This window comes from Mus pahari, chromosome 2 (assembly GCF_900095145.1).
Source record: "Mus pahari chromosome 2, PAHARI_EIJ_v1.1, whole genome shotgun sequence".
In the NCBI taxonomy this organism is placed as follows: domain Eukaryota; kingdom Metazoa; phylum Chordata; class Mammalia; order Rodentia; family Muridae; genus Mus; species Mus pahari.
In genome coordinates this window covers 11,278,504-11,303,988 of record NC_034591.1, presented here as the reverse complement: position 1 = coordinate 11,303,988, position 25,485 = coordinate 11,278,504, and the positions used below count along the sequence as shown (strand labels likewise).

Sequence of the window (25,485 nt, the reverse complement as noted above, 5' to 3'; positions counted from 1 at the left end):
AGAGAGAGAGAGAGAGAGAGAGAGAGAGAGAGAGAGAGAGAGAGAGAGAGAGAGAAGGAAGACAGAAGTGTGGATGCTTCGGTCCTTAGAAGGGAGAACAAAATACTAAAATACTCATGGGAGGAAATACGGAGACTAAGTGTGGAGTAGAGACTGAAGGAAAGGCCATCCAGAGACTGTCCCACCTGGGGATCTATCCCATATACAGTCACCAAACCCAGGTGCTATTGTGGATGCCGGGAAGTGCTTGCTGAGAGGAGCCTGATATGGCTATATCCTGAGAGGCTCTGTCAGAGCCTGACAAGTACAGAGGTGGATGCTCCCAGCCAACCACTGGACTGAGCACAGGGTCCCCAGTGGAGGAGTTACAGAAAGGACTGAAGGAGCTGACGGGGTTTGCATGGGAAACCATAGGAAGAACACAAATTTCAACCAAAGATATGCTCCAGATCTCCCAGGTACTAAACAACCGAACGAATAGTATATACACATGGAGGAACCCATGACTCCAGCTGCAGATGTAGCAGAGGATGGCCTTGGTGGGCATCAATGGGGGGTGAGGCCCTTGGTCCTGGGAATGCTTGATGCCCAAGTATTGGGGAAAGCCAGGGCAGGGGGAATGCCACAGTGGGGAAGCAGGAGTTGGTGGATGGGTTGGGGAACACCCTCACAGAAGCAGAGGAAGGGGGGAGGGGAAGAGGGAACTGGAAAGGAGGGTAACATTTGAAATGTAAATAAAGAAAAATCCAATTTTTAAAAAAAAAAGAAAAAAAAGTTTTTGAGACGTGACTTAAAATTTTAATGAAAATGTAAATCGGGGCCTATAGTTGGAAATGTACTTTGTAGAGCTCAGATATGCAACCAGGCTCCATGCCCAGCGTTAATTGTTCCAGTTTCCTTTATAATTGATTATAAAGGAAATAGAATGTATGACCTGATTTCTTTCCCTTCTTAAAAGCAAGGGAATTTTACTGGCTTTTTCTTTTGAAGTGGAGAAACTACACAGAATAACTCTAGTGAATTTGTGCATTTAGGTGATCTGTGAGATGAATCTCTGCCCTGGTTCTGCACGCACACATTGCTGTTACTGGACAATTGGTGCAAAGCCTCTGTGCTCTGCCACCGCTCTAGAGGCAGAGGGTCTCTGCTGCTGTGCAATTTTCTCAACTTGAAAGTCCTGTAGACTCATTTTTAAATAAAGAGATCTTTATCCAGAGTTTATGCCTAACTTTTCCCTTTATGTTTCTCTTCAAAAACTCTGCTTTCTTGAAAACACAGTTTACAGAATCAAGTCATAAACCCACTGACCATGTCTATTGGTTAAGTCCTTGGAAGAAAAATAAGAGCCATTGTGATTTTATGGACTAACTTTTTCATCTCCCGGAACCTACCCCGGCACTTTCGGAATCTCAGCTTACCTAACCTCCTCCTTTCTTTTCTCTGTTAACATTTTTCTGGAAACACTTGCCATCCATCTCGAAGAGACCCCTCTGCATTTTGTAAACTGTGGTTCAGGGACCCCATAACCTAGATTAACAATTTCCTCAGACCTTCCAAAACTGCCATCTTGCCTTTCTCTTCTATCCCATCACAGCAAAGTTCATTTTCTCTATCCTCCAAAACATATAAAAAGATGTTTTCTGAATGCTAACATTAATCACAGCCTTTGGAGATATATTCTTCAGAGGCTTCAATTTCAACTCCAAAGCAATATTGAATTCTTTATGTCAGAGAAGGGTAAATGTATAAACAATGATGTCCCTAACTTTTTAAAACCCTTCTTAATTATCACACATGGAAAAAGTATTGATTGGAATTATTATAATATGTAAAATCTATGTTATAAAAATTTTAATATTGACCTTGTTTATAAAATGCATTCAAATTTCTCCATTCTGCCTAGAATCAGAGGCTCCACCATGCAACTGTCACTAAAACAATTACAGGTTATCAAAACTTATGAGACCGATAGTAAAACCAAGTATTTCTGACAGTCTTAGTATTCATCTCTGATCTCACTGAACATTTTTCCTTACATCCTGTGATTATGTCAGGCCTGAATGCTGTCCTTAGTCACCAACAACTACTTAACACAAAGGCACAGAGTACCTGGAACAGTTTCCACAGTCCAGTAAACCACTGAATGATTTAGTATCGTTCTTGAAGAAGTATTGGGTTTGTTCTGTGATGCAGCTCTGCTTAGATAGGGAGGCTGTGAAGTCATCTTCCTCCATCTCAACTGTGGGAGTCAAACAGAGACCATCACCACCAGGGGACACCGAGCCTCCTGAAATCACTGCCCATAGGAGCAAAGTTAATGGACAAAGGCATTTTATGGTAGGTTGGTTTACTGTTGAGTAAATGCCTGGCTGTCTCTTAAATGAGCATTCAAAGGTTCTAAATAATAAATCAATATTTAAGCTACAAAATTCAGGCCAATATGAACTGTAAAACTTTGAAAATCAATGGAAAATAAAAATTTCAGTATATCGAAACTATCAGTTTGATGAGCACTTTCTCTTGCTCACCCACATGCACATGTGTGAACGCATACACATATGCTCCCTCTCTCTCTGAGTTTGCTCAACTGACTTAGCACCCCTCCCCCCCAAAAATTGACTTCTGTGCCAATGATCTCATCTGCTCATTGACGCACCTGCCTCAAGGAGCCGTGGAAATGTCAAACTCAAGATCAGCTGCTGGAGAATAGACCTGAAATTTTAAATGAATAATTAAGAAACATCTAACAGTTCTCTTTCATAATATTTTACATGAAAATATTGAGCAGTTTTGTATGCACAAATATATACATACCTCATTTTATCTTTTTCAGAAAAAATATAGTTTAATAGAAACTTGAAGACATTTTTGTATAGTTCTAGAATTGTGAAAAAGGTTACACCTTTGACTCTCATCAGCAAAAGATTTATGAGTTCATGAGGGCAAAAGTTTTGGGACCAAAGGAGGTATATCCAAGAGTGAAGAAGCCTAGTGAGCAATATAATGCTAAGAAGTGTTGACTCTATGGGGAAGAATGTCTACATTTGGTCCATTAACTTTATATCCTTAATTTTCTGTTTATTTTTTAGTTACTAAAACTCCAGAATACAATAAAGACATACAAACAAAAGTCACTATCTGAACTACAGGCTTGAACTGAATTTGTAATGTGGCATACCTAAAGTTAGATAGAGAAATACAACATAATTTAGCTGAAGGGACCCTGATATAATGGCCTCTTGTGAGGCTATGCCAGTGTCTGGCAAACACAGAAGTGGATGCTCACAGTCAGCTATTGGATGGAACACAGGGCCCCCAGTGGAGGATCTAGAGAAAGTACCCAAGGAGCGGAAGGGGTCTGCAACCCTATAGATAGAACAACAATATGAACTAACCAGTACCCCCTGAACTTGTGTTTCTAGCTGCATATGTAGCAGAAGATGGCCTAGTCGACCATCACTGAGAAGAGGGGCCCCTTGGTCTTGCAAACTTTATATGCCCCAGCACAGGGGAATGCCAGAACCAAGAAGTGTGAGTGGGTGGGCAGGGGAGCAGGGACAGGGGTAGGGTATAGGGAACTTTCGGGATAGCATTTGAAATGTAAATAAAGAAAATATCTAATAAAAAATACAGTTTAAAAATGGTAATTGAACCAGGTTTTAGTATACAATATCCTGGAACTGAATTTACTTAAGGGGCAGTAACAGAGAGATTTTGGCCAGAAAATGGAACAAAGGCAAATATTCCAGGATTACAGGAATATCTACTTATGTTAACATACAAATAGCACTATCATATTGTCAAATAACATTTTTCAAAAAATGGAATTTTTAAAAATTGGAATATTTTTGATATTTTAGTAAAAATGATAGGGCACTCAGGAATCAAGCAGAGGAAGAGAGGGGATCCCACGCATAAGAGGAGGCTGAGTGACTTGGGTGATCAGAATGTTGATTTCCACACTCTTGCACTGTCTCAGCAGGATACATGTTTGAATTTCACAGTTGGAAGGGAATGACGGATGACAGGGATGGAGAGAGCCATCCACAAGTCGAACAGGAGTCACTTCAACATGAGGCTCTGACACTTCACCAATATTGCATTAATGGTAAAAGGTAGAAAGTTTAGTTACCATGTTTTGAAGTGGGTAAATATGGATATCTTATTTGCATATTAAAGAAAATTGTCATGTGTTATAGATAAGTACTCTTAGAATTTAAGGATTAATTGAAATATTCAAAGACACAAATTGAGAGCTCTAGATGGATCACAAAGTAATCTAATCAAAAGCCCATGCCCAGAGAGGAAAACTTCTTATTGTTGTGTAGCTAAATTCACAGGATGGCAAACTCTTCTAGGCATCTGCTCACAGACAACTGTTCTCCTCTCTTTAATCAGAGATGCGGCTCCCCTTTACCATGAATTATAGTGGCTGCCAAGCACGCAAGGTGATGCATGGGCCCTTATATCACCCTCTCTTGAGTTTAGGGAATACCATGGAAGAGGGGACTTTTAAGAATCTAACAGCTGGAAAACTGAAGGAAGTTCTCTTGGGCCTGGCATAGCCTTGGCAAATACAAAACTCACAGTAGCTGTGGTGCCTATACAGGGCCTGCAAAAGACTGGACCTGCTGGAAACTAGTCCGGTTAGAGGAGGGTCATGGGGTCCCACCCATGCATCCATGTTGCAGCTCGATTATGGGAGAAGGAGTGTCATTACCTTCAGATATGTTCTCACTGGCAAGCTCACCAGGCCCTGCTGGATAGTTCCATACCTACGAGCGCTCAGATGGCCTTGGTGAGCTCAGTGGACCACAAACCAAATGATGGTAAGATGGGAGAGGCATAGGCCCATAGGGAGGGAAGGGGAAATAAAAGATGGTGGAATCAGAATGCATTCATACATATAAGAAACCACCAGGAACAAATGTAACTTTAAATGTCTCTGAAGAAGGTGACATTTTCTTGAACTGATCAGGTTTTTCATATTAAAAAGTGGAAAAGTATGCTTAACATGATCATTAGAAACAACTAATATTTCTAGCATGTTCACAGGAAAGGAAGGGATAATACCCATAACATAACTCACCTGTCAAAAAAACCACATAGTTTACCAGGCAGTGGCGGTGCACGCCTTTAATCCCAGTACTCCGGAGGTAGAGGCAGGCAGATTTCTGAGTTCGAGGACAGCCTGGTCTACAGAGTGAGTTCCAGGACAGCCAGGACTATACAGAGAAACCCTGCCTAACCAAACCAAACCAAACCAAAAACCAAACAACAATAACAAACATATTTTAATGACATTCTTTTCTTTCCTTTGTAGGAAAACAAACTCTTGACTCACCAGGCAGCAGCGGTGGCCCACCAGCCAATCTGCAGTATATCTGCAATCGATGGCTATGAGATAGAAAATATATATTGAGAGTTCATTATATTGGTCTACACTGCTGTAAGTGTCCTCAGAGAGGAGCTGGCTCAGCTGCAGGTTTTACTGACCACATATGCTGAGCGATGTCCTGCTCCTTGCTTTGGCGCTGCCCCGGGATCGCACACGGACTGATAGTCATATGATTTGTTGAATGCATAAAGTGATATATTAACCAGGTGTCTCATCATGCTTGGGTCAATCTCTCCAAAAAAACGTCCAATCTAGAAAAGAAAGAGATACATATTTGGTACTTTCAATTTTAAAATGACCTCAACACCTGAACTAAACAGTGAAAGAAAAAAAAAAAAACCCACAATATAAGAAACTGAAATGGAAAACCAGCTTGTAAATATAAGCAAATGACAACCTGTGTCTGCCGATGTTCATGATTAAATCAAGATTAAATTAGGGACTCTCCTTATTCAGGGGCTCTAATGGAGAATTATGTTTGTTGGAGGAATGGACACCTAACTCACTACTAAGCACAAGAAAGTCACAATAAGATGTCCCCTGATGAAGAGAATAGAGTTAGAAGCAGGAAATGAAGGGAACAGTTTCAGTCCCTTGGGTAAAAATGTCAAGAGAGAGCAATAGTTAGTAACATTTAATTGCATGCTAGAAATCAACAAAAGGTACATTTTGGTTCTCTTACCATACAAGACAAAGTAATTGAGATGGTAGGTACTATAAGTGGCTTGACTTACAGTAATAACCATGTACAAAAACGTCGTAGCTTTCAATGGTGAACATCTTCAGGAGAAGTGAAGAGGATTCTACACGAGGATGGGTGAGACTGAAAACTCACCTAGTGGTCTGTGCCGAATTGGAAGCCTCAAGAAAGTAACAAACTCCTAACTTTGACAGAGAAGCTGTCCTTAGAAAAAAAAGGCTTAGCGCTAGGAAATCTTTGGATAAACAGAAAACCAAGCGATGTAGAGACAGAATCCATAGCTTTCTATGACCAATTTGCATGTTTTGGTTTAGAAATTACTTCTGGCCATATGAGAACGTAAGATATTACCAAACTCTTTTTAACAATTTTCTGATTGTTTAACAAATTTCTGAATTGTTGAAAGAATGAAGGCAAGTTCATTTCATTTTAAAATCCTTAACTCCCTGCTTTAATGGTGACTCCTATTATCTAAAAGTAAAGTCAAGTACCAAAGGAGAGCTAGATTTACTATTTAGAGTTGACATTTTCATCTCTTGAAGATCTACTTTGTGATGGAAATGAAACAAGTCATCAGTTTCTAAAAAAAACCTAAGGGTTTTTCAATTTGCATCATAGAAAGTCACTTTGGAAACTGCACTTCATACCTGATTAGTGTAATCATCGTGATTTGCCATCAAAAGAAATCCGCCATCATCCAGAATGACACAGTCCATTACCTATGAGAAGGAAGCAACAGGTGTTTAGGAAGGTCAGCAGCCGCTCCATCATGTTCCCAGAGGACACAGATAATGTGAAAGTAAGTCATCAGCATTTAGTTCATTTCCCCAACGCAGACTGCGTTTGTGACCAATAGGATGCTTTGTTTAGAAACTTCCTGAAGAACAAATGAAGTTGAAGATGTTCAAGAGGCTCCACCTTCACCAACACTAACCAGATTATGGACCACATGAATATGACTCTTCTTCTTTCCTCAGGATATAAATATTTTCTGAAGATGCGTTGAAAGTATCCATATAAGTTAGTTTTCTATAGAATTTATTAGCATTAGATAAAAACAAATTCCCTGGATTTTTTTTTAAACCTTTGACATGTCTGTTATTCAGCAACCAAGAGAAACTAATACACTATATTCAAATGTATTTTAAAAAGTTTTCTTGCCAGGTATGGTGGCACACATGTATAATCCCAGCACTTGGGAGGCAGAGGCAGGCAGATTTCTGAGTTCGAGGCCAGCCTGGTCTACAGAGTGAGTTCCGGGACAGCCAAGGCTACACAGAGAAACCCTGTCTCGAAACAAACAAAAAACCAAAAAACCCAAAAAAACACACAAACAAAAACAGTTTTCTTACGTCGCTGTTTCTTTTGCAGTCACAAACTGGACCAGCGCACTAAAAAATAAATAAGTAAATAAGTAAGTAAGTAAATAAGTAAATAAAATCATTTTCACATTTTAAAACCAGTTACATTTAATAGGTACCTTCTTATAATGCAACAGCAGCCTGAAATAATTTTAGCTAACCTAAATAAGATTACGTAATCACAGTTTATAAGAAAAAAGATGCTAGTTCTATTTTAAAACCAAAAAATATCTATCAGTATGTATCTGTATGAGCATTTCAAGTTGTCAAGTTAAAACGATTCCTGTGTCATTGCCTAGGACAAAGCAAACATTAAAAACAGGGATTCCTATTTTTATTTAAGTGTATTGGCACTGGAAATTTACTTTGAATTTACAAGGATCATATTTACTTATGTGAGTAAAAAGGCTATTAATCATATTTTAATAACTTTGAAAAAAATCTTACCGGATCCCTGATTGAAGTTTTGGTAAAATTTTCTATCCAGGAATTTACATCAATTTTAATTCCCACAACTGAAAAATAATGTAAATTAATTTGAAGTTATAATTGTTATAATAGCATCTTTGCAGTGTAACAGCTTACACAATTTATAAACTAGCCAATAAACTTGCCTTCAGTGTAAGGTTTTTACAGAGGCTCAGTTTTCGGTGTCTTTAAGAAATAGTGCTTATAGTCTTTAAACTAAGCCATAAACAAGTGGCTGTCAACCTGTGGGCCTCGACTCCTTGGCAAAGCTCTACCTCCAAAAATCTCATGTTACCGTTCATAACAGAAGCAAAAGCACAGCTATGAAGTAGCAACGAATGTAATTTTATGGTTAGTTTCACCACAATGAGGAGCCACATTAAGGGGTTACAGCTTTAGGATGGTTGAAGACCACTGCCATAAATTGTATTTTACATTACAAGTAAAATAAAATTTAAAACAATCACCACCTGACTGTCCAGTTAATTAATAGTATTACCCAAAAACAATGTGAGTGCTGATCTTAAAAGTATGAGCTCATTTGAATAGTATATATAAAAGGGTTCTGTCATCCTACAAGTTCAAGCATCAGACTCTTAAGAAACATTTGTTGAAAGAGTGGATAGATGAGTGTGTGAGATATTGGGAGAGAGGGGAAGAGTGGACAGCTGAGCGCCAGTGCCTGGCAAACACAGAAGTGGATGCTCACAGTCATTTATTGGATGGAACACAGGGCCCCCAATGGAGGAGCTAGAGAAATTACCGAACTAGCTGAAGTGGTACCCCAGAGCTCGTGTCTCTCGCTGCATATGTAGCAGAAGATGGCCTAGTCGACCATCACTGGGAAGAGAGGCCCCTTGGTCTTGCAAACTTTATATGACCCAGCATAGGGGGAATGCCAGGGCCAAGTAGTGGGAGTGGGTGGGTAGGAGAGCAGGGCAGGGGGATGGTATAGGGAACTTTTGGGATAGCATTTGAAATGTAAATGAAGAAAATATCTAATAAAATAATTTTTAAAAAATGAAGGAAAGAAGTAAATTAGCAAATGAGGGAAAGGCGAATGAGCTAGTCAACTGCAATGATTCCTAGTGGTGGAACCACTGGCATGGTAACATTGTTCCTAGGAGCAGACAATCAACTTCCTCTCTTCCATCTGGTTTCTCTGAACATAGCAGCAAACAATACTGAGTCATATGATGAAAATCTACACTGTGTTAGACTTTATTTTATTGTATCCATTCACTACAGTTCATTTCCAGTTCTCATTTGTAGTGGTCCACGTTTTCGTTTGCTTGGTTGATTTAAATTTTTTTCCAAACACTTGAACACTTTACACAGATCCAGTCCTGATTCTTTTAAGCAGCTACAGAGTTAGTCCAGTATACAGAGAGGTCAAAATAATTTCATGTTTAAATGATTATAAATATGTACAGCATTGGCACAAATATTTCATGTGCTTGAAAATAGGAGAGACTGACAGGATTAGCATTGTTGGAACAATCCCAGATTATTAAATTTGGATCTTCCCAACAAATGAGTTTGATTTATGATGTAATGCAATGTTTGTTTAAGCTTGCACGCATGCACACGTAATGTAGTTGCTTACCTGCCGGCTTAAGAAGTTTTCCTTGGATATACAGTTCTACAGCTTTGCTTACCATAATTCCAGATTCATACGCACCAGGTCCACTTTCTGAAAGAAGAGGAAACAGGCTAAACTAGAGGGTGACTGAAGCACCCCACTTTTAAAAAGGATTCGGCTCCCTCTTTTCTTCCTGAGTAGACCAAGAAAATTTGGATAATCATGAATTACTTTATTTGTTTACTGACAGGAATAATTCAACTGGATTTTATCTACCTCCATACTGTAATGGACATACGTCCAATCACGGCTGTGTAATATTTTCAAACTTTAGGGGAGGCTGCCGGAGGGAAATTAAAGGAAAGGTCAGTCATACACTCACGGAAGAGGCTTTGCTTTACATGAGATACGTGTCTGTGGACACAGCTCTGAGATCTTAAGGATTTCCGGTTCCTCATTTTCAAAATGGAAGTAATAAAATAACTGTGTATACAGATGGTGAAGGGTTGAACTAAAGAGCCCCCTCCCGGGGTGGGGAAACCGTACAAATTATTTAAAAGACAGGCTATTCATTTTTATAGATAGCAAATTACACAATTAACACAGATAAGAGGCAATTCATCACTATACACCAACCAGTTTCGTTCATTAGCCATGTTTGAAGGCAGTAGTTGAAATACATGGGATTAGCCCCATATGTTTCTACTTACCCTGCGTGCCTGGTAGAGATGCTGGCTCTGCATGGCTGGATGACCTTTTGTTGTGCATGAATTTTATTCCTTTAACTAAATGGGTGTTTCTTTTCAGTTTTTCCAGTCTCTTGTACATATTATATATTTAATGATGATTATTCCAGTCAGTTAACAAAATATATTGATAGAAAAAAAAATCATTTAACACATAAAAGGAACCGAGAGAGCTGAATTCCAAAGACGACTCACTGTTAAAGTAGGGTGCAGTGAAAACGTAGTTATCATTATCTAGGCTCCGTTTGTAGAAGCTGTCCTCATACGTCTCTGGGTTTTCTTGCCAATTTTCTCCAGCCCTAGGGAGGAAATGGCTTTCATCATTTATATTCCTTAAGGTACATGATATCTGGATTCCTTTCGTGGGAATACAGACATGTCTCCTATTCAGGTATATCTAAGGAAGTCAGGTATGGGGAGTGTAACTGATACTACTAAGCAATACATCAGCATAATAAGAATAAGAGAAAGCTGACTCCCAGTCAAGAAACTATGGATAATTCAGTTAATTAATATTAATGAGCTTTGGTACCTATTCAGCCCCCCCCTGCAGGAAGTGGTCCTAAGATAGCAGGAGATATGAGGCATGGATGAACAAGGCAAGCAGGGATGCACTCAATACACTGATGCAGGTCACCATTATGCTCATCTAACCAGTTGGACTCCATCTACAAAGTGGAACATCTCTTTCAAGCTCTCTCACATTTTGTAATACACACACCCACCCCCACACACAATGATGACAAGCAACTGCCACTGAAACATCCTATAATATTATTGTTCAGACAAATGGAGTATTTTATTAATATGAACATTTTAAACAATGCTGCAATTTAATATGCTAACAGAGATCGGTTTTCCCATAGAGTAGCTTCCTTACATGGCAACACCCAGAGCCTTGGCACAGGCTGTGGTGGTGAACTTATTTTTACAGATGTTATGAGAACTTACTCTTTGGGATAAACTCTTGTAATCCCACCGTCTGTCACCACAAAGCGTGCCTTCACTCCTTTGCTGAAAGTGGAAGAGAAAAGGAAGGACATTTGAAAAAACTAAGCTGTTCGATGCTAAGCTAGGTGCTTGTAATACAGAATTACCTATTAACATGCACACACACACAAAGGGAGGTTAGCAACCTATGAAATTAAAACCCCATTAAACTCCCACTGTTAACATATTTAAGAGTCATTTTAGAAGAAAGAAGGATGGGGCTGCCCTGTGAAAACTGACTAGTAGTTAGGGAATAGAGAGGACCTCAGTGTATAGAGAATAGTATGTATGAGAGAAAGTTAGTAAAAGTGTCTGGTGTCCGCCTGTGAGAACTGGATAAGAGAAAGGGATAAAAAATAACACAAAGTCCAGCCTCCACTACAAGTTTCTTAAAGGGTCTGCCTACGAGTGGTTTTGAAGTTCATGCTTGAGAACCGTCCCCTCCGCCACCTCTCTGAGACAGGATTTGGTCCGTGCCTATGGCAGTTAAACAAGTGCAGCAGCCTCTGCTTCACTTCCTAAGGGCTGGGATTCGAGACATGGACCAGCATCGTTGACTTCAAGCTCCATCAGTATCTTCATCACTACAAGTACACTTTAGAAACAGGCCTGGGGCAGGGAGGGTTGCCTTGTAGGGGTGATAGACTTAGACCTGGGAACAGGACTGGGAAGCACTAATGCACAAAACGTGGCCACTGTAATTCCTGAAAAAATGGTATTTTAGGGCCTTGACTATGAAGAAGAGGCAGAAACGTGGCAAGGAGGACTCTCTAGCATCAAGTGGTTGAGGAGAAAACGAGTGGAGAAGAGGTTATGAGTGAGAACCACCTTGAGGAACTTCCTCAGGAAGCAGTACAGCATGTGTGAGAGAAAGCTGAGCGAGCAGCCAGGAAGAAACACAGTTTGCCACAGACACACATACACAAACATGTCTATTTAATATGCTTTAGCCATGTTAACACATAGCACTCACAAATGGTCAATATTACCTACTACTGGGTTACATTCACAACTGGAAATGCAACTTATCAACAATTGTTAAAATGATTTCCTGAGAAATCATTTCTAAAGCTAAATAACTAACTGAATTTATGAGAAGCATTATCCAAAAGTTTCCAGGGAGATGTGAAACAGAAATGCAAAATACACATTTATTAATTATAACTAATACTTACATATTTTTCTGCTTACTCCAATAATTTTGGACAAGTTCATTTGTGAAACCTGCATCCAGCAAGATTCTATTAATCAAATCTGTATTACCTAACACAGAAAAAAAAAAGATTCCTTTAATTAAACTCAAATAGGTTTTTAATTCTAATTTATCATGAAACAAATATACTTACTATTTTCAAAACAAGTTCAATAGGTATTCAAGAATATTTCATATAAATTTTATATTTTTAAATCATTTATCTTGTCTTACTTACTGGGGACAGGAATGAATTAGTATTACAAAAGTCAGTCACTACTAAGAGAAAATGTTTATCAAAAGACATCTGACTCCTGGACATGATAAGGAAGCTGTGCCTATGAAAACTGACCAATAATGTTGCTTAACCAAGACGTGCATAGTGACACTCACTAACAGAGACACACGGAGAGAGGAAATTTTACATGGCCCCACTCATGATAAAGAACACCTGGCAAATAGTGACTGCTGGGAAAGAGACAATCAGTCATCTCTAGGGACAAGGCTGTGATAGGATATTCAATCCCTTGTCATCAGCACATATTCATATGAACAACACAAACTGGACACAGGAGGTTGTGTGTGTGACTGTATTTGTATATATGTGTATAGGTGTCTGTCTGTGTATATATACACACATACACATATGTATACATATATATGCAGATTTGGATATTTAAGACATATATCTTAAATATTTATACACTCATAGATATGTGGCACTAATAATTGAAAATAAGAGGTTATGAACTTGATGGGGAGGTGGGAGGCATTGAAAAAAGGAAAGGAACGGGCGGAAAGGAGGTAAATACAGTGCTCATGGATGAAACTCTGAAGAAAATCTTAAATTAAAAATAAATAAATAGATGAAAATTCAAAAAGATGTCTGCTATATGACGTTTTAGGAAACAAAGAAATGACTTTTCATTGTCTGTGTTTTGTTTGTTTATGTAGTTTAATATGTGGTTACACACACACACATATGTATGTATGTTTGTATGTACATACTTGTATTTATGTATTTGTAATATACTTATACTCTCATATAGATAGGATTATTAAATGAAATTATCAAGTAAAAGCATAAAACCAAAACATCCCTGTCTACTTTTACCTTTTTTAAATAAGGAGAAGGTCCTTTATCTCTTTCACAATCCACAGTGGAACATAATATTTTCAGAGCATAAACTGGACTTCTCAAAACCTCCTATAAATGTCCATTTTTGAGTGTGTTTTGGAGCAAGGAAAAGGGATAGAATTACCCTCAACCAGCACCATCATAAAACTGGGTTTTGAGTGCAGTAATATCAGTTCAAGAGCACGGGCTTTCACCTGCCATTTCTGGAATAACTGAAGAGCATGCTTCTCCGCAGACGGAGTAGGAAACGAGGACCCAAGATCACAGAGCATATCTTACTCATTTTGCCTCGGGTTTGTCTGCCCTCAGGATGTGAAACTCCAAGCCAACTAAAGGCAGTTTCTTCTCACATTCAAGATAAAAGCTACCTGATCCAAATAAGGAATATATGAGCTTCACTAATATCAATCGGACTTACATAAGGGGCAGAGGTGAGATGGAACAATTCAGCTAGTTTTCCAACATAAATTTGAATTGGAATGACAGTCCATCCCATATGCAGACACCAAACCCAGACATTACCGCTGATGCCAAGAAGTACTTGCTACAGGAGCCTGATACAGCTGTCTACTGAGAGGCTCTGCCGCAGCCTGACCAATACAGGCATGGACGACTGCAGCCAACCATCTAACTGAGCATAGGGACCCCAATGGAGGAATTAGGAGGAGGACTGAAGGAGTTGAAAACATATCAACCAAGCAGATCGCCCAGAGCTCCCAGGGACTAAACCACCAACCAAAGAGTACACGTGGAGGGATCCATGGCTTCCAGCTGCATATGTAGCAGAGGATGGCCTTGTCTGGCATCAGTGGGAGGAGAGGCCCTTGGCCCTGTAAAGGTTCAATGCCCGAGCATAGGAGAATGCTAGGGCAGTGAGGTGGGAGTTGGTGTGTAGGTGAGCACCCTCATAGAAGCAGGGGCGAGGGGGGATGGGATAGAGTGTTTGCGGAGGGGAAAACGGGAAATGGGGATAACATTTGAAATGCAAATAAATAAAATAACCAATTAAAATTTTAAAAGAAAAAGAAAGGTGGCTTTCTGGCTTTGATAACTGATAGAAGTACTTTGTTTAGCCTTTTCTAATAGAAGTAATTGCTTTTTAAAAAGGGAAAAAAAGAAAAAAAGGAGGAAGTGTATGTCTCATCTATTTCTTCATTTTTTCAAATTCTATTTACTGGGGTAAATTGTGATATGCATTTGCTTTTCCTTAATTATCACTTGAATTATATCTAAATGTTGAATTAATAGGAGCAATTTTTAGGATGAAAATTTTTTTTATTCTCAAATGTTTAATAACCCATAACCTAGGTTTCTGAGCAAAATCTTCAGGAAATATTGTTATATATTAAATTCATTGAAGAGACAATTATGATAATTAAAATCAATTTTTAAAATTGTCATCTACCAGTTTTATTTCATGGGGGATGCAACTACAGAAGTATTTTTTTTTTTTTTTTTTTTAGANAAAGTTGCTTGTCATCAAACTAAGGCATAAAGAAAGAAAACTAAAAGGTGATTTCTGTTTATATTCTATCCGTAAGAAAACATAAATTTGAAGACATAACACATTCAAAGAACATACCCTGTTTTCCTCTACATGTCAAGTGCATTCACTGTAACGAACCTCTCCAGTTTTCAAAACCAAATTTTCTAAGTGTGAAAGGAGTGGGACAAGCGCACCATCTAACTCCTTTTAGTGTGATGATGCCTTCATATACAAAGTTAAGGACCAATTGTTGCATATTACCATTCAAAATTCATGCAGTTAAAAAACAAACAAAACAAAACAACAGCCCACTAGTAAGATGATATGATTACTCCAAGACTTGATCCGATGTAGCAAAGTGACTATTTTAGAGACAAGCCCACCAAGTCAAGTACTATAAATACATATATACTTACAGGAAGGGTTGTTTGGAGTTTTCCGATCAATAAATTCGTTGAAATTCAAAAGAAATTCAGTGTTATTATCTGAAGGTTTAAGATCATTACAGTATTCCCTGAAAAAAAAACAAACAAGATTTGAATATTTAAGTTATTAAAATCAAAACCTAACAACTTTATAGTTTGCTGAAACATCATTTATTGGATGTGTGGGTTTGCAAATGATTGACTTTATTATCCCCATTTTCTTATATCTAAAATATAACAGTTCACTGTTAGTAAATGCTGAGTCTATGAACAGTATATATTCACTGCCCAGCCTTTGGAGAGTGGGTGCTTAGTACAGATGTGCTTACTAAAATATCATGGCAAATGCGGCTTTTTATAAATTTCATTCAATAATTAACACACTTAAAATGATTATTCATTATAAAATTAATAAGCTGAATACATATCAACATACTTTTGTGTAGCAATCTGAATTTTAATATCAAAACAGCACGAGAATGTTTTACATGTTTACAAATATCTTAAATGCTTGACTTACTTTGAGGGGGCATTAAGAAAAATGTGTCCCCAGAATAGGCTGTTAGAAAAGAGAGCGGTGCCGGCTTGTTTGTTTTATTTTGTGGTGTGTTTGAGACAGTCTTTCTATGTAGCCCTGGGATTTGCTATGTAGTTGAGCCTAGCCATAGTTACAGTAGGAACTATAGTACAGTAGAGATGTCATGACCGTAGGATGAGTGCAAAGGACAGTGTGAAGTGGAGTTGGCCTGAGGCTACTAGATATGCTGTGTGTGCTGTGGGTGGCAGAGCCAGAGGAGCTATAGGGTGTACCTAAGACCTTTGAAGCCCAGACTATCTTAAATGAGTCTTGGATGATGAACACTGAGCTACAACATTTAATTTTTACACTCCTAGGTGTTGATTTCTCTTTAGCTGTAATTGTTTTCTGAATTATCTCTCTTAGATGGGTTTTGAATTTACAGGAGTCCACAGTTAAGAGACTTTGAAGTTTCACAGAGATCTTCTACCAAAAACCATAAAGGCAGTGTATCTTTTAAAATTACACTATGTTTTATATTGTTATGTTAATATGAGATCTTAGGGATAAATAATAAAGGGGATGTTATGGTTTAATAATCATGCATTTGTTTCAAGGTAACGGGTCAATTATGCTAAGTAATTTTTGCCAACTTGACACTAACTAAAGTCACCTGGAAAGAGGAAACTTCACCTGAGGCAATTCCTCTATTAGATGGTCTGTGGGCATGTCTGATGTGCATTCTCTTTAGTAAAGATTAATATGGAAGGGGCCAGTCCACCGTGGGCAGTGCCACTCCTGGAGAGGTGGTTCTGGGTTATGTAAGGAAAGAAATGGAGCAAGTCACAGAAAGCAAGCTAGTAAGTAGCCCTCCTCCATGGCCTCTGCATCAGTCTCTGCCTTTAGGGTCCTCCGTGAACTCTTGTTCTGACTTCTCTCAGAGATGGATTATGATGTGAAAGTATAAGCACAGTTAGGCCCTTGCTTCTGGATATGGTGCTTTAGCATAGCGACAGGAAACACATTAGAATTTTAAGTAACTCGTGCAGTCATTCATCGTAAGTAAAGCATGAAGATCCTGCTTTCCAGAACCCACATAATAATTCCCGGCTTGATGACATGAAGATGAGACAGGTGGATCCTTTGAGCTTTCTGTCCAGGAAGCCTGGCCTGATTGGCTGGGCTCTAAACCAATGGGATAATGTGAGTCTCTGTCTTGAAAAATGATTTTTCAAGCAACAACATTCTCCAAGGCTGATCTTGGATCTCTGCATGTATGCATATACACTCATATATATATACTGACACAGGTAAGCATGTATGTATGCATAATCACAGTTATTATTGATAACCATATGGTTTTAAAAGTAAAACTCATATAGTCTTAGATACCCTGCTTACTGAGCATTTGCTCAGAACAAGGGATTCGATACCGAATGCCAAATAGTAATTCGAGTGGACACATAGTAACTGAAGAAAACTGAATAAATTAAAAGTGCCTGAATCTTTGGTAAGGGAAACAAAGGACTCCATGAAAGAATCAGTAGGACACAGAACAGACTGCTGGTTGGAACTTCCCAAGCTGACGCTGGGGTTTAGGAGTTTGGGATATGTGTATACACAGTAAAACATGCAAAAGAGAGTAGGTAGGAGAAAGCAGGCAATGAAAAACAACAACAACAAAAAAGCCCAGTGCTTTTAGAAATAGACTAAATACATTTGGAATTTAAAACAGGCATGGGGAAACCTTTTAAAATAAGACAATACAACCAGTGATTAAGGCTTTGTGGACTTTGATGTTTGTGCTAGGACTAGGCCAATTAAATCTACTGCTCTAGTTGTCCTTAGCCTCTGTCTTGCAATGGTCAGCTTGACACAGACTAGAGTGAATTGAATGAGGAAATCTCAGTTAATGGACTTTGCAGATGTCCGCTTGGCCAGTGGGCAAATCGGTAGATTTATGTTTTGACTGTTAACTGATGCAGGAAGGTTCATCCCACTGTGGGTGGGACCATTCCCTTTGCAAGTGATCTTATCCTGTATGAAAAAGGTAGATAAGCAAGTACCTGTGAGCTGGTCAAAAGGCAGTGTTCTTCCACAATTTCTGTTTCAAGTTCCAGCTTAAATGTCCACCCATTCTCCCCACTACAATAGACCATAACTTGTAGTTGTAATCTAAATAAATCCTTTCTTTTCCCAAGTCCCCTTTGGTCAGAGTTTTTTTAGGACAGCAGCAGTAATCAAATTAGAATGATAGTGTAGCTGCCAGAAACAGTACATAAGAAAATGTGACTTTCTGCACTTTAATAAACAGGCAGCCAGTCTGCAAGCTCCTAGTTTATAGTAAAGGGAACCACAAGAGAACTCTGAACCCTGGTGACAGAGCACTTGAAAGTCATGGAATATAGCCCAGATAATCACCATAACAATGCAGACCCACTGGTTAGTAATTAGCAGTTCAGAAAGATACCATTACAGCTTAAAAAAACTCTTTCTAGTCACAGGATTGGAAAGCAGGAGCAAATGCAGGAAATGTAAGATCCATTCAGATGCTGCTCTATGAACAAAAGGCCTTGGCTTGCACTAGGGCAGAATAGCTAGAGTGATAGAAATATACATAGATCCTAAGATTGAACTGGCAAGGCTCAAGGATCAGTTAGACATCAGCAGAAGGGAGCAGGCCAGGACAACTACCATGTCTCAAGATTGTACACTGGAAAAATTATATTTTCTCCATAAAAGCAACACAAGTAGAGCTTTCCAAGTGGGACAAATATTTACAAGACTCCGAATTGGAAGCACATTGAAGAAATATTCCTGTTAGGCTTTCCTGACACATGAATGTCTTATGTGGAAATACGAGGGTGGACAAAGACTGGCAAGAGATCTGTTCAATTGTCTCCTGCAATGTCAACAAGCCACTTGTGCCTGTTGTTTCTAGCAGTTAGGGCAGTCGTGTTAGATTTGGGAGACATCACCCCACCTTGTAGGTGAGGAATTGATGCATGACTTGTGGCGTAACGATGGACTCACATTAGACAAGAGCCTAAGTACAGTTCTCAGCACCTTCACTGTGAGAGCTAGGACTGAGGCTCATGGGAGAATCTTACATCTGCAGCTGGATAGGGCTGAGGAAATTAGAACCGTGGAACATCAGGAGAGGGATGGCAAAGAGGACGGAGGAGATGAGCAACTCTGCCCACAGCACACATAAAGGACAAACTCTCTCCCAAAGTTGAGGATCAGCTTCCTTAACTGCGATTTTTCCAAAATGTTGCAAATACTACCAATTTTCAAATAGTGGCAGAATGTAGCCGTTTTCATTTGTAGAAATAAAGGATTAACTTTGAATAACTTTAGGAACCCTTTTTAGGTATTGTGAAAAATTTCTGCAAGTGGGCAACAGAAAAAATAATAGTGGAATCATCTTTTAGATATTTTAGCCTAGATTAAAAGCAAATTAAATAGATTAATAAGATACGTTCAAGTGAAAATTATTGGATAAGGCTGGGCATCACTAAGCATACGTGGAATCTCAGGACTTGGGAGGGGAAGACAGGAAGATTCTAGGAGCTTCTTTGTCTAGGCTAGCAGAGAACTCAGGCTTCAGATTCAAAGAGAGCCCTGTCTCCAGGAACAAGGTAGGAAGCAATAGTGAAAGATCTCTGGTTTCCATGGATACACATGCTTATATACCCACATACACAGATTAGTGGCACACATATTATAGTGACACAATGTTATTACATAACACACACACACACACACACACACACACACACACACACACACACACACCATGAGGCAATGCATTTTTCCTCCCTTCCAGCTGCATGAGGCACCAAAATGAAAACAAAACAAGATGAAAAACATGACTTTTGACACCTACTGTCAAAAAGATGCAAGAAAACAAATGGTGGTGAATCCTCTGTTTTGAGAAAAGGACTAAGAACTTTGTCATTGGACAGAACATCAACTCCAAAGAGATCTAACCCACTTTGTCCATGGCCTCAATACAACAGAGTGTTGCTCCTGTTCCAAGTATCTCCTGAAATTAACCAGTTTACCAAGGCTCTGGACCATCAACTGCCTAGATGCTTAAGGTTGCCCTTAAGTAATGTTGTGCAGGTGAGACACAAAAAGAGAAAGGCAGTAGATCTACACTGAGAAGAAAGCTGCTGGCAAAAGGAATGTCTCTACTAAGATACCATCTTTGCTTAGATCTGTAATCAAAACTGTCACTACTTTGAGTAGAACAAGTTCAGATGGCAATGGTTGCATATTATGTAGACCCCATAAAGCTTGTGGTTTTTCTGACTTCTGTGTTGCAAGATAGAGTCCTCTACTGCATCATCAAGGGGAAGAAGGCCAGGCTGGGATAGCTCGTCCACAACAAGAGACACAATACCGTTGCCTCACATAGGTGAACTCAGAAGACAAAAGTGCTCTGGTTAAGCTGTTAGAAGCAATCAGGATGAATCACAGTGACAGATACAACCATCTGGGGGAGATAAGGCCTTGGGTTCAAAACCAATGGTTTGTATTATCAACCTTAAAAAGGCAAAACTCAAAAACTTACTACCAAACTAGGTTACCTGTTGTATGCATACTGCTAAGTTTTCAATACATAAATACAACAAAAAATTGTTCTCCAAGAAAAATCTACCTTCTAAAAAAGTCTTTGTCAAGTATATAAAAATATCATTATGACATTATGAGCTTAAAACATTCCATATTTAAGTGTGAGTTATTACAAAGGAACTCAAACAACATAACCAACCTTGGTGCTATGAAAGTATAGCCAGATTCTTCAAAATTGTCTGGCTTCAGGGTTTCTGAATCTGAAAATGTAATGATATAAGATTAGATAAACAATGTAGAGCATATGCTTCAATGGTCTATGACAACATAAAATCATTAATAAAGAGCACCTAGTCAGAAAAATTTAAATAGACTACTTAAATCCCCAAGTTGAAACAAATCAACGGACAAGATTCTCAATGCTTTCAAACATAATAAAATCATAATATGGGGTAAATGTCACTAAACAATTACAGTAGTAATTCAACATAAAATTCTACTTAAACTTTTCCATTTACTAATTCTAATACATTTAAATATCCAAAGTCCTAAAGTTTTATTGCATATATTATAGCAATTGTTTTTTTTTAATATCAGTGCAGAATTTTATCAACACTATGATAAAATTTTTGGAATGAATTCATTCATGCATTTAGTTAAGTCATAAGAATCTTATGTTAGGTGTGAATTAGTAGGTGGAAAGATGTAAAAAGAAACATGATATCAAGTCTAAAAAAATTAAAACAAACTTGAGTGTGACAGGTTGCATGAACAAACACAGGCACATCTGCCCTGTTCTGCTGTGAACTTTCAGGAGGTCGTGGAGGAAATTCTAGCCACTGTGAAGCACAGAGGATAGTATCCAATAGGAATGAAAATATTAGTGAAAATGCTGTGTACTAAACAGAAAGAAATTGAGCAACAAGGAAATACTTGCCCTTCATTTTTCCCTTTTTTGCTGTAAATCCATCAGAAAGAGAAAGCAGGGAAACAAAAAAAAAGAGGGTAAAGTAAAGGGGGTCACAAACAATATTTTATTCAATGACTGTGAATAAAAATATTGTGCATAGATCAAAGGTCCATTCATGTATAGCTGTAGTTTGGAAAAAAACACATATTTTTGAAGACTGAAAGGTATGCCCTGCCAACTTTATTATTTTTCCCCTCTCTGTTCTGTGGTTATTTCAAGGGTCTGTTTTGGCAGAGTGGTTGATGCGGGTGTGGTACCAAAGATGCCAGCTCTGAGCAGAAGCACTTACCAATCAGCAAAGACTCGCTAGTCATCCCCTCCTTTATCACAGAAAGAACTAGGTCATGCAAAACTGGCGCTTGTTAAAAGACCATCATACCTATTACATCAGAGTGCAAATATATATTTTAATCATCTGCAATATAGAAGTGTCGACCAATGCTGCGAGCAGCGAAAGAACAGGCAGGGAAATGACGGAAGCTAGTAAAAGATATAGATGTATTTCTGTCCTGAATCCTAACAGAAAAAAATTTGGGTTGCTAGTACACATTGAGTGGTTTACAAAGGATATGATGGTCATTTTAGTTAACTAAATCTAGCCATCCAAAACAAAATAAAAATTAACTGTGACTTGAAATAGGTGCTGATGTTAATCACTCCACATTCCGAAGGGTATTTAAGGTGAATTAATTTGAGTTACTGAAACATTTAATTTGGATTATAAGAAGAAAGCTACTTGCCAAGCACAACATTATTTTGGCCAAATGCAAAAACAAGAAAAATAAGTAAATAAGTAAATAAACAAAAAGGTAAGATAAGAAAAGGAAAAGCTTTGTTAGCACAGCACCAGGAGCGAGACTACGTTGGGATTAGCATGTGAAACATTTCATACCAGCTCACAGACCCTTAAAACGACAGGCACAGAGGAGACAGCACTGCAATGATTCTCTGAGCACATAGCAAGGCAGGGAAGGGTGGTCGGACTGCCAGTGAGACTGGAGTACCTGCTCATATTCTATCCATGTAGAATATTTCTTGTTCCTTGCATGTTTGGAATGGGTTAGAATCATTGCTGTAGATTTGATAATAATACCTACTAAAATGGATAAGGCTTGGGTATTCCACAGTCTAGGCATAAACATCTGTGACTAGGAGATAAGAAATAGAGCCTGAAGTTGCTTTTATAGTACTTACATCTGGCCTGAGTTATTGTCTCTTCTAGTTTGGCTTTTATATAGTAAAAACTGTAGGTTGGCAATACCAAGGCCAAACTGCAATAGAAACAAGAGAAGCATAAACACAAACACACAAAAATGAAACATAACTTAAAAAAAAAAAGAGAGACATCAAGTTCACAGGAAAATCCAAAGACTTTCCTCATGTGAAGGAGAGGGCATGTGACTCTGACCAGTGAATGCATTCAGCCAATAGAATTCTTAATTTCCACCTTGCTAAACAGTGTCATCCAGCTCTCTATAGGACAGGGAATTAAGAGGCAAGGAGGTAATAGGCTACCTAATGCAGCCAATGAGGTAGCTGAAGAGGAATGCCTTGGATCCCTTGTACCTTTCCAGACACTCTCATTACATGTTCCAGATTTGGGCAAAAAAGAAAAAATATAAGGTTTAAACTTAAACAAAGAAAATATCAAACCAGTTGGATATGCTCTCTTTATTATACATAATGTTAAATGCTTTAAATCAACCATAATTAAAAATTACAGAGTTACCATTGCCACTACTAGACAATGCACAGAAATACACTCTTTGGAGGAATTCAATACCTATTGTTTTAAAGCTCTGGTCCTACGGCAAGACCCCCAGAGATTGCATGAGGTCAAACTCTGACCCTGTATGATAGACTGTTTGCTTGCTTCATCCTCACTGGGACAATTCACTGTACAATTGACTCAATAAGAACACGCCACAAGATTAGTATATTGTTGTGTACAGGGGTATGATGTGAGTTTACTAGATTTGAGTCTCGAAGCTTACCTAGTCTCATGGTAGATGTCCTAAACAAAAGACAGTTCCCCTGGAATCTTAGCTCAACTTCAAAATGTTTCCGTCACAAAGAGTGTTAAGCAAGCCTGTCACTCACGTTGGTTGAATGTTTGCTACCGAGAAGCAGTCGGTGGGTACGCTTACACTCTTAGAGTTTCTAATTCATAGAACCTCTCATGACTTTATTAGAGCTTCTAATTCAGATTAGGCAGTTGTCAGAAGTAATTTCTCTTCCTCATTTTGCTAGTATGTATAGTAAGACATAGAAATGATATTTGTCCACATTTGATATGCCATGAATGTAAATGGATGCAAGAAATGCACGTATTTCTAAGATGCCCAATAAAACTATGCATAAAAAGTAATTCTTGGTTACCATGCTTTTAACATTACACCAAATATCAGTGAAAGGCCAGAAAATATGTTCCTTTCTAGGAATTTGAATATTGTTAGGCACTTGTAGATCTTTAAGTAATCCAAGGCCTCTGTATATACAGCAATGGGAAGAAAATTCCAAACTATAATGTGAATACAGGTTACTTTTAGACAATATATAATGCAACAAAATAGAAAATTTCAGACTTATCTTATGAATATAAATGTTAAAATTTCCCTGTATACATGTTCATATATTAGGGTTTACTTTCAAAATTTTAATTTTGCAATAAAGACACCAAAAATGAGTATATGCTTGCTACCCTCAATTCACAAAGCTTTTTAACACCATTAAGTAATTCATAGATTTTGCTTAAGGGAAAAGGTCAGAGAACTAAAATGTTATGTAGATTTAATGAAAATTTCTGCATTTATTTTATAGGTAAATTCAAGGGGAGGCAGAGACTAAAATTAAAATAAGCAATGCAACTATTCTGAAAGCAAGATGACCTTTCATGATTCACTTGCCATTTACTGAGTATTTAAAAACTGCCTACTACAAATTTCTCTCAAGGGGAATTAGGACATTTTTATTGCTCCATCAGCATTTATCATCGTCAGGAACTTCTAATTAAACCTGATAACACCATGTCGTACGGAGGCTACAGTGTCTCCCTATAAGCTTCAGTTTCATGTTATGCACCACTAAAAGTGCTGTAGCAACCCATGGGGATCCCAGTGGAAGCTTTAAAATTGGCACATTAAATTCATGATGTATTGGCCTGTAAGACTGACAGTGTTACTCATAGTCACAAATCATTCTGTAGAAAAATAGTTATATCTATTTCCAAGTCAATCCAATGGTTGTTTCTTCCACATACTGCAGATAAGATCTTTACACAACATTCCAAGGCAATGATGCTGTCAAATGCAAAGATTGCTTGAGCTCATAATATGAACCCAATCCAATAAGACTTCTTGATTTTCTCTCAGAGATTAGAGTTTAATAAAGCAAGTGACATGGGATGGATGATGGAGCCTAAGCAATAGTTTGGTGGTTCACATAAACACAGTAAAACAGATTAAATGGACTATAATACAGTTTTCAACTCAAATTGTTTATCCCCATCAAAGTATGTCTCTTTAGGTAACAGTGTATTCCAGTAAAATAAGTAATTTTTTATATTTAAAAATGTGTCACCTATGTTTAGGAAAACAGAAACCACCTGTACTAAAATTGGTATGCTATTCATTTAATCAAATCATACATCTTTAGGTAGAACATGATACTTATTTGTCATTTGTGAATTTATCTGCCTAGACATTAGGGCATGAATGTACTTGAGGCCAACATTGGAGACTGGGACAGGGCGAAGTGAGGAAAGCATGCAAACTAAGGATACCATGGCTCCTTCAGAGCACAGTGTGTTGCAGAAGCAGCAAAATGAAAGAGTAGACAGGCTGTGTTAGAAATGGGTGACACCCAGAGCTTCCAGGAACTAGATCACCAACCAAAGAGTATACATGGAGGGATCCATGGCTCCCGATACATA

General features: G+C 38.3%; 1 protein-coding gene across 4 annotated transcripts in view; it reads right to left on the bottom strand.

Moving 5' to 3' along the window:
- Positions 1–25,485, bottom strand: part of Cacna2d1 (calcium voltage-gated channel auxiliary subunit alpha2delta 1) — a 426,913-nt gene that overhangs the window by 10,462 nt on the left and 390,966 nt on the right. For 2 of the 4 annotated variants that reach the window (XM_021190608.2, XM_021190609.2), the window contains exons 22-36: positions 22,749–22,825; positions 21,522–21,542; positions 20,784–20,844; positions 15,478–15,575; positions 12,421–12,508; positions 11,207–11,269; positions 10,451–10,554; positions 9,534–9,620; positions 7,907–7,974; positions 7,451–7,489; positions 6,746–6,817; positions 5,497–5,649; positions 5,345–5,397; positions 2,657–2,712; positions 2,110–2,239 (exon numbers count right to left, since the gene is read on the bottom strand). In XM_021190608.2, coding sequence (XP_021046267.1) covers positions 2,110–2,239; positions 2,657–2,712; positions 5,345–5,397; positions 5,497–5,649; positions 6,746–6,817; positions 7,451–7,489; positions 7,907–7,974; positions 9,534–9,620; positions 10,451–10,554; positions 11,207–11,269; positions 12,421–12,508; positions 15,478–15,575; positions 20,784–20,844; positions 21,522–21,542; positions 22,749–22,825 — 1,170 coding nt within the window. The remainder of the gene's footprint in view (positions 1–2,109; positions 2,240–2,656; positions 2,713–5,344; positions 5,398–5,496; positions 5,650–6,745; positions 6,818–7,450; positions 7,490–7,906; positions 7,975–9,533; positions 9,621–10,450; positions 10,555–11,206; positions 11,270–12,420; positions 12,509–15,477; positions 15,576–20,783; positions 20,845–21,521; positions 21,543–22,748; positions 22,826–25,485) is intronic. The other 2 variants (XM_021190611.2, XM_021190612.2) reach the window with 1 other exon arrangement.